This window comes from Jaculus jaculus, chromosome 6 (assembly GCF_020740685.1).
Source record: "Jaculus jaculus isolate mJacJac1 chromosome 6, mJacJac1.mat.Y.cur, whole genome shotgun sequence".
Taxonomy (NCBI): Eukaryota; Metazoa; Chordata; class Mammalia; order Rodentia; family Dipodidae; genus Jaculus; species Jaculus jaculus.
The window spans coordinates 98,666,794-98,676,793 of record NC_059107.1 but is presented as its reverse complement, the minus strand read 5'-3'; the positions used below and the strand labels follow the sequence as shown (position 1 = coordinate 98,676,793).

At 37.8% G+C, this 10,000-nt stretch overlaps 1 protein-coding gene across 1 annotated transcript; it reads right to left on the bottom strand.

Annotated features, from left to right (window-relative positions):
* Positions 1-8,594: 8,594 nt before the first annotated feature.
* On the bottom strand, positions 8,595-9,533 carry LOC101602842 (olfactory receptor 6C3-like). The gene has a single exon (XM_004650481.2). The coding sequence runs from the start codon at positions 9,531-9,533 to the stop codon at positions 8,595-8,597; it is 939 nt and encodes a 312-aa protein (XP_004650538.2).
* Positions 9,534-10,000: the final 467 nt, after the last annotated feature.

Sequence of the window (10,000 nt, the reverse complement as noted above, 5' to 3'; positions counted from 1 at the left end):
GTGTTAATGGATCCACTGTCCCATCCCCTCACCCAGTAGCACAGTGGAACCACCATGCATCCTCATTCTCTCCCACTCTGCAGCCAAGCCATAACACCAATCTGATTTATCCCATTCCTCCCTACCTCTAGCCCCCTCAGGCCACCTCACCATGGAGTCCCATATCCTGAACCACCAACCAAAAAACAACTTCATCAGGTCCTTGGGCCCCCACCAGAGCCTTGTGGGCTCCTTCCCACTGAGCAGATAGGCCCCATTGCCAACAGAAGCCTATTCAAAGCAAACATAAAAGACACTTCAAGGGTAAAATACAGCTTTCTCCTAAATTAAATAAGATTCCTACACTGTGATGGGCAGATCACAGTGCAAAAGGAATAACATAAAAAACCAAATGGAAGTAAATCCAACAAGATTGCCCAGCCCCACAATGGATGTCTCTAATCGAAACATAGAAGAGGCAATAGGATCAGAACCCCAAATGAAGATGCAAGCTATGCAACCCTGGCCAAGCAATTATCAGAACTTGGAGAAAATCAACAAAGGTCCATTAATTTTATGAATGCTGTCCTTACTAGATTAGACCTAATATAAAAGAACCAGGAAGGGTTCCAAAGACAGTTAAATATCTGAAAGAGAGGGAAAAAAACAGGACCTCAACAATTAGCTGGCTAAATTCAATGAAGACACAAAGAAATGCAAAGATGAATTCCAAGAAGCATTAAGAAAATCAGAAAGTGACATTAAAAGAGAACTCGACAGATGGATGGAAACCATACAAAAAAGACAGTAGAATATACAAACTAAATTGAACAAGTCCAAAACTCTATAGAAGCACTTACGAGTAGAGTCAACCATGAGGAGGATAGAAAGTAAGAACTGGTGGGCTGGAGAGATACCTTAGCAGTTAAGGCACATGCCTATGAAGCCTAAGGACCCAGATTCAATTCTCCAGGTCCCACATAAGCCAGGTGCACATGGTGGCACTTGCATTTGGAGTTCATTTGCAGTGGCTAGTCTCTCTATTTCTTTCTCTCTCTCTGTCTCTAAAAGAAAGTAAGAACTGGTAGAAAAAAAAAAACAGAAGAAACAGTTTGTGAGCCCAAAAGTTTCAATATGTTAAAAATTTTTTGTGAACAGAACAAGAGGAAACTGTGGGATACCCTTAAATGTCCCAACATTTGGATTATGGGAATACCAGAAGTGGAAGACATTCAGACCAAAGGCTTGGGGAACTTATTAAACAAAACTATCCAAGAAAACTCCTCCACCCTCTCAAAAGAAAGTCTCATCCAGTTACAGGAAGCTAACAGTCCTCCAAACAGACTGGACCAAAGGAGAAATTCTCTAAGACGTATTATCATTAAGACTCTAAACATTGATAACAAATAGGAAGTCCTAAAAGCATCTAGGGGGAAACAACATATTACATATAAAGGTAACACCATCAGAATCATTTCAGACTTATCAATGGAAACCCTGAAAGCCAGAAGAGCCTGGAATGGAACACTGTAGTCTAAGTCCTTATGGCTTCCAACCCAAACTACTACTAAAAGCATCCCTCATAAGAGATGGTGAAATAAAAGCTTTCCTTGATAAAAGTCAGCTTTACAGTTATATGAACAAAAGCCAAACCTACAGAGAGTACTTCATGGAATTCTCCACACAGAAGAGTCAAATAACCAAACTCAAGTGCCCAAAAGAAGCAAATCGCAATAACCAAGCTCAGAGAAGGCACAAAAAAATAAAAGTCCAAGAAAGCACAAAACCACATAAACCACCATAATATGGCAGGGATTAAATGAAACCTCATAATTATTTCCCTAAACTTTAATGGCCTTAGTTCACCAATCAAGAGACATAAGCTAACACTATGGATCAGAAAATTAGACCCATCAATCTGCTGTCTTCAAGAAATCCACCTCACCACTAAAGCCAGGCACCTCTTCAGGGTGAAAGGGTAGAAAATGATATTCTAAGCAAACAGAAATAAAAAACAAGCAGGAATAGTATCCTAATAGGAATAGTATACTAATATCAGGTAAAATAGACTTCAAACCAAAAGTAATCAAAAAAGACAAAGAAGGCCACTTCTTACTGATCAAGGTCATGATCCAACCAGAGGATATCACAATTGTCAATCTTTATTAACCAAACACAGGAGTACCACAATTCATAAAACAAATCCTCCTTGACAACAAAACAGAAATAACCACCAAGACCATCATAGTTGGGTCTTCTATATGCCACTATCATCAATAGATAGATCATTCAAACATAAAATTAACAAGTAATTAACAGAACTCTACAATATATCAATTAGACCTACTGACATCTACAGAACATTCTGCACAGATTACACATTCTTCTCAGTAGCCCATGGAACTGTCTCTAAAATAGATAATATACTGGGCCATAAAGCCTGCCTCCATATATTTGGGAAAACTGAAATGGTTTCCTACATGATATCAGATTACAATGCTGTATTGCTAGAAATTAAAAACAAAAGATGCACCAGGAATCCCATCAGTTCCTAGAAACTGGACAACACATTTAAACAATATATGGGTATTGGATGAAATAAAAATTGAAACTGCAAAATTTCTAGAATTGAATGACAATGAGAACACATCATACCAAAACTTATGGGACAAAATGAAGGCAGTCCTCAGGGGAAAATCCATAGCATTAATGCCTATGTAACAAAGACAGAGAGATCCCAAATCAATAACCTAATAATTCACCTAAAGGCATTGGACAAACAAGAAGAATCCAACCCCAAAAGCTCCAGACAGAAAGAAATAATTAAGATTAGAGCAGAAATTAATGAATTAGAAACTAAGAAAACAATTAAGAAATTTGTTGAAACAAAGATCTGGATCTTTGAAAAAATAAACAAGATTGATAAGCCCCTGGTCAATCTGATCAAGTGAAAAAAAAGAGAGCCGCTTCAAATTAACAAAATTGGAAATGAGAAAGGAGAAATCACAGCAGACATAAGTGAATTTGGAAGAATCACCAGGACTTATTTCTTATTTCTACTCCACAAAACTGGATAATATGGAGGAAATAGATGAATTCCTAGACACATACCAACTACCAAAGCTAAACTCAAAGTAGATTAATATCCTAAACAAACCTCTCATCCCCATGGAGAATGAATGGCAATCCAAAGTCTGCCCAAATATAAGAGTCCAGAACTGCATGTCTTCTCAGCTGAATTCTATCTAACCTTCATGGAAGCAATAAAATCAATTTTTCTCAAACTATGCCACATAACCAGAGAACAGGGAAATTTCCCCAACTCCTTTTATGAAGCTAATAACACCCTAATACCAAAACCAGGCAGGAATGCCACAAGAAAGGGAAACTATAGGCCTATTTCTCTGATGAACTTAGACACAAAGATCCTGAACAAATTCTTTGAAAACCAAACTCAACAACACATCAAAAGTATTATCCACCTTGATCAAGTAGGCTTCATCCCAGGAATGCAGGGATGGCTCAACATACCAAAATCTGTCAATGTAATACACCACATAAGTAAGCTTAAACCCAAAACCACATGATAATTTCAATAGATGCAGAAAAGGCCTTTGACAAAATATAACATCACTTCATGATCAAAACATTGGAGAGAACAGACATGGGTGGTTTATAACTCAACATAATAAAGGCTATATATAAAGCTCCTAGAGTCCAAATAAAACTTAACAGTGAGTGACTGAAGGAATTCTCATTGAGATCAGGAACAAGAAAGGGATATCCACTCTCACCTTGGCTCTTCAACATAGTACTGGAAGTCCTAACTCAATCAATAAGACAGGATAAAGAAGTAAAATGGATACAAATTGGACAGGAAGAAGTTATGTTAGCCCTATTTGCAGATGACATGATTCTATACATAAGTGACCTGAGAGCTTCCATCCCAAAACTCTCAAAGGTGATTAACTCTTTCAGCAAAGTAGCAAGATACAAAATCAGTACACAAAAATCAGTAGCCTTTCTATATTCAAAAGACAAAGAGAAAGAAATGAGTGATATGTTCCCATTTTCAATAGCAACAATAATAACAACAAAAATACCTTGGAAGAACAGTAACCAAGGATGTGAATGACCAATACAATAAAAACATAAAAACACTCAAGAAAGAAACTGAGGAGAACTTAAGAAAATAGAAAGACCTCCTATGATCCTGCATAGGCAGAATTAACATTATGAAAATGGAAATCTTACCAAAGGCAATGTAAAGATTTCATGCAATATGAATAAAAATCCCCAAATTTTTCTTCACAGACATATAAAAAGTGATCTCAAAATTTGTATGGCATGAGAAAAGGCTTCAGATATCCTAGCACATCCTCCACAAAAGAAACACCTCTAGAGGCATCACCATACCTGATCTTAAGCGATATTACAACGCCGTAGTAACAAAACAACATGGTAGTGACATAAAAACAGGATTATAGGGCTGGAGAGATGGCTTAGTGGTTAAGCACTTGCCTATGAAGCCTAAGAACCCTGGTTTGAGGCTCGATTCCCCAGGACCCACATTGGCAAGATGCACAAGGGGGCGCACACATCTGGAGTTCATTTGCAGTGGCTGGAGGCTGGTGCACCCATTCTCTCTCTCTTTCTATCTGCCTTTTTCTCTCTCTGTCCGTCACTCTCAAATAAATAAAATAAACAAAGAAAATTTAAAAAAACAGGATTATAGACCAATGGAACAGAATCTAGGACCTGGACTTTAGGTCAAGTAACTACAGGTACTTGGTATTCAATAAAGGCCCTAACAATGTAGACTGGAAAAGAGACAGCATCTTCAACAAATGGTGCTAGACAAACTGGATAATCATATGCAGGAAAATGAAACTAGATCCACACATTTTGCCATGCACAAAAATCAAGTCCAAATGGATCGAAGACCTCAATATAAGACTAGAAATTCTGCTACTACTGGAAGAAAAGCTAGGAGGAACTTTCTACAATACAGGAGTGGAAAAAGACTTTCTGAACAAAACCCCAATAGCTCAGGAAATTGAACAATCACTCAACCATTGGGATCTCATGAAGCTGAAAAATTTTTCACAGACATACAATAATCAGAGCCAAGAGATTACCCACAGAATGGGAGAAAATATTTGCTGGTTATACAACTGATAGAGGCATAATTTCTAGAATCTACAAAAAACTCAAAAACCTAAACAGTTAAAAGTCAAACAACCCACTCACAAAATGAGGAGTTCTCAGAGGAAGAAATACAAATGGCAAGCACACACTTAACAAATGCTGGTGAGGATGTGGAGAAATAGGAACCCTCATTCAGTGTTGGTGGGACTGTAAGATGGTACAACCACTTTGGAAAGCAATATGGAGACTCCTAGAAAGGTTTACTATAGAGTTATCAACAGACCCAGTTATCCCCTTACTGGGCATTTACCCTAAATGCTCCATGCCTCACTTCAGAGAGATTTGGTTAAACATGTTTATAGCTGCTCAATTCATAATGACTTAGAACTGGAATCAACCCATATGTCCATCATTAGAGAAATGAATAACCCAGATGTGGTATATATACATGATGGAATTCTGCACAGCAGTAAAATCTGAAGGAAAATGGTTGAACTTGGAACAGATCTTCTCAGTGAACTCACCCAATCACAGAAACACAATCATTGCATTGTCTCACACATCTGTAGCTCCTAACCTGAATCTGCCTGGGATGCTGACATAAGTAATAGGCATCTCAAAAACCAGGCAATAGGGAGGGTTGAGTGGTAGGGGAGAGTATTGGTGGTGGTGGTGGGACACAAAACTGGAACCAAGTGGAACTGTTACCATAAAATCTTCTATCCTGAAAGACAGACCAAAAGGTTGATCTTCATCAGGTCCTTAGAGGGAACATCTAAATGAAAGTGTCCTGGTGAGGGTATGATGAAGACTAGCCTTAATCTTCTCCTGTGTTTTTTTTTTTTCTCTCTCTTCTCTCTTTATCTTTTATATTACCTATCTTTTTCTTACTTCTTTTCCCTTGGAGCTGGCCTATAACTCCCAGTACCAGAATGCAGTTAACATCCACATGAGCTGTTGATCAGAGAGACTTAAAAGGTTTCCCCAAAGAAGACAGATTTTTGTCAGAGCACTACCAAGGGTTCATTGTAAGACCCTGCTGCTGAAGACACATGCCTGTCCCACAACACATAACCCCCACCTCCATGGAGAATACCAGCAACCCCACTTAGGAGGGCCCCAACAGAGTGGGGCCAGGGATGAAGGAAAAGATTGTACCAACATATCATGTATCCATACAAGTTTTTTGAGGAAAGCCCAACACACTGGATGTATTTTGAGAGAGAGAGAGAGAGAGAGAGAGAGAGAGAGAGAGAGAGAGAGAAGAGAGAGAGAAAGAGAGAGGGAGGGAGGGAGGGAGGGAGGGAAAGGGAGAGAGAAGGGGGGGGCGAGAGGGAGGGAAAGAGAAAGAGAGAGAAAATTGGTACACCAGAGCCTACAGCCACTGCAATTGAACTCCAAATGTATTTGTCCCCTTTTGTGAATGTGTTACCTTGTCCACTTATGTCACTTTGTGTCTGATTTATCTAGGACCAGAAGAGTTAAACATGAGTCCTTAGGCTTCACAGGCAAGTACCTTAATAGCTAAGGCATATCTCTAGCCTTCATACAATCCTTAATTTTAAAAAAAGAAGAAGAGATTTTTTTCACTACCCATGGGAAAACAATAAAGGAAAGCTTATGTATCAAAGACACTTGAAGACAGCGTGAACATTTTTAGCAAAATATAATATTAATGGAAATAGGAAGTAGGTATTAATTTTAAGTAAATAAATCAATAATGGGAATGTGAAGTTGGTATTTTGAGGCTTGCATCCATTTGTTTATTGATTTAACAGAATGAATATATCATAATAAGTCCTTTGGGAGGCAATTATGAACAAAATGCCATCTGTGCCTTAAAATGATGATTATTATGATGCCTATTAGTAGATATAGTTAAAAACTTAAATTCCAGTACATTGTAAAAATTCCCTCATATGAATAAGCATAATTGTGCTGTTCCCTTATACTTGTGTAATTACATGTATTTATAAAACACAGTAATATGTCTCATTACATATATGGAATGCAAAACAATGCTTATCAATCTTCAAAATGTTAGCACAGGAGACACAACATTACAAAGAGATGTAAGACACATATTGGTGATGGAGTCAGTTGCTTTAAAAGACATGTTAACTGGACTGAGTGGCACATGTTTGTACTCCAAGCAGCTGGGAGGCTGAAGAAGGATCACCTTGAGTATGAAGTCAGCCTAAGGCTGAGTAGTGAGACTGAGTCAAAAGAAAAACAAAATGAAACAAGTATTTTATAATTATGTCTGAGTGAGTTTTAAAACCACCATAAAGTCAGGGTGATATTAGATACTGTGCTAGGAATACATGATGCATATATAACCATTTATTTCATTATTAATAAGTTATTTCACTTTAGCTCTATTTACCTTACTATACATTATTATAATTATTAGTTTATATAATATGAGTCAAATAAGTTTCTAATAACTTCAAATATTTAGGTCCACTAATGATTTCAGTTACTTGATTGGTATTCAGATTTCCTAATATTTATTCATTTTAAAATATAATAATGAATAATTCTATGTCTACTCTGACCACCTTTCTATAAGCTAAGTGGTGTATGTCTACACCAAAGTAATTTGCTTATCCAAATACCATCACCGCTAAGTCAGAATTTCTACTTCATCAAAGGACATTTCAATAAAAGTTTCAAAACATGGGCTGGAGAGATGGCTTAACAGTTAGGGCATATGCCTGTGAAGTCTAAGAACCCCAATTCGATTCTCCAGGTCCCATGTAAGGTAGATGCACATGGAGGTGCATGCACCTGGAGTTCGTTTGCAGTGGCTACAGGCTATGGTGCGCCATTCTCACACTTTCTTTCTCTCTTCCTCTGTCTGTCTCAAATGAATACATAAGCCGGGCATGGTGGTGCATGCCTTTAATCACAGCACTCAGGAGGCAGAGGTAGGAGGATTGCCATGAGTTCAAGGCCATCCTGAGACTCCATAGTGAGTTCCAGGTCAGCCTGGACTAGAATGAGACCCTACCTCAAAAAACCAAAAAAAAAAAAAAAAAAAAAAAAAAAAAAAAAAAACAAAACAAAACCCAAACAACAACAACAACAACAACAACAAAACAAATAATATCTTGTAAAAAAGTTTCAAAGCATATGAAAATCATGAATTGATATATACCATTACCAAATGTATTAATTAGAGAGACATAAAACAGTAAAAACTCAAATAACTGTTATTAAGAAATATTTGAGGTGTACATATGTAAGAAATTTTTCATGTAAGACTCCATTGTTACAAAGATAAACACACATAAGTACACACATAGATGATGGGCACACATAGAAGTGAGCCAGAAAGCATGGAGCATAACACTCTAAACTCGGATACACTTAGATGCCATAGGACCAATCTAACCATAGAGATTGCACTTTGTCAACTTCTAATAAATTTCAGAAAAATTATTCTTTTACTGTCACTAATGCTTTCATTTACCAGAGGAAAAAATAACCTTTTCGATGGTATCCTTAAAGGCTTGCTTCACCTGCTGGTTCCTCAGGGTGTATATAAATGGGTTCATCATAGGAGCAACAGAAGTATTGAGAATAGCGACTCCTTTGGTCAATGATGCCCTTTCCTTTGCAGAAGGATTAGCATACATGAAAATACAGCTTCCATAGGAGATAGAGATGACAATCATGTGAGAGGAGCATGTGGAAAATGCCTTCTTTCTCTGACTGGCTGAAGGGAGTTTCAAAATAGTCCTAATGATGAACATGTAGGAGAGAATTATTAATGCTAAAGTGAACAGAAGTATCACTATTGCAGAGTAAAACCCAATCACTTCCAGGAGCCACGTGTCTGAGCAGGATAACTGCAGTAGGGGGAAATAGTCACAGGCAAAGTGATCAATGATATTAGATCCACAGTAATCTAATTGAAGAAAAAGAATGACGGGTGGGAAGATGTTTAAGAATCCCACGAGCCAGGCCGAGGAGACTAGCAACAGGCAGACTCTCTTGTTCATGATGGTTGTGTAATGCAGGGGTTTGCAGATGGCCACGTAGCGGTCATAGGACATGGCTGTTAGAAGGTAAAATTCAGTTATGCCCATGAAGATGAAGAAAAACAACTGAGCTGTGCAAGCATTGTAGGAAATAGTTTTGTCTCTGGATATAATTGTGCCTAGAAACCTAGGGATGCAGACAGTTGTAAAGGTTATTTCTAGAACTGAGAAGTTCCTGAGGAAGAAGTACATGGGGGTCTGTAGATGGGAGTCTACCAAGGTGAGAGTGATGATGGTCAAATTTCCAGTGACACTTAATATGTATGTGATAAACAGAAAGAGGAAGATCACAATCTGCAGCTCTGGGTCATCTGAGAGTCCCAAGAGAATGAACTCTGTTGGCATTGTGTGGTTTCTCATTGTTGACTTTTTTATCCCCTTTAGAACACAAGATACATATTCTCCTACAACACACAATCACACACACACACAAAACAGAAATAAGATTGAGAATAGGGCATTGCATTGAAAAATACTTGTAAAGATGAATAGTCCATGAAGGAGACAAAAACAAACAAACAAACAAACAAGCAAACCATGTTTTCTACCAACAACCCTCCCCAATTTTCATATTATCTTACATTCAAAGGATAAATATTACTTTATCTTAAATTTCTATTTCTTCTCATTTAAAAATACACTACTGCTCTGGGGAAATGTCCCAATTGTGAAAGGCTCTTGCATAGAGAACCTGATGGGTGGGTTCAGTTCCCTAGCACCCATATTAAGCCAGGTGCAAAAACTGTCACAAACATCTGGCATATGTTTTCATGGGTGAGAATATAGTGCACATGCATGCATGCACAGGCAGATAAATAAAAATATTA

What these genes read in the sequence shown, in the direction of transcription:
- LOC101602842 (XM_004650481.2), bottom strand. Translation starts at nt 9,533, where the DNA reads ATGAGAAACCACACAATGCCAACAGAGTTCATTCTCTTGGGACTCTCA.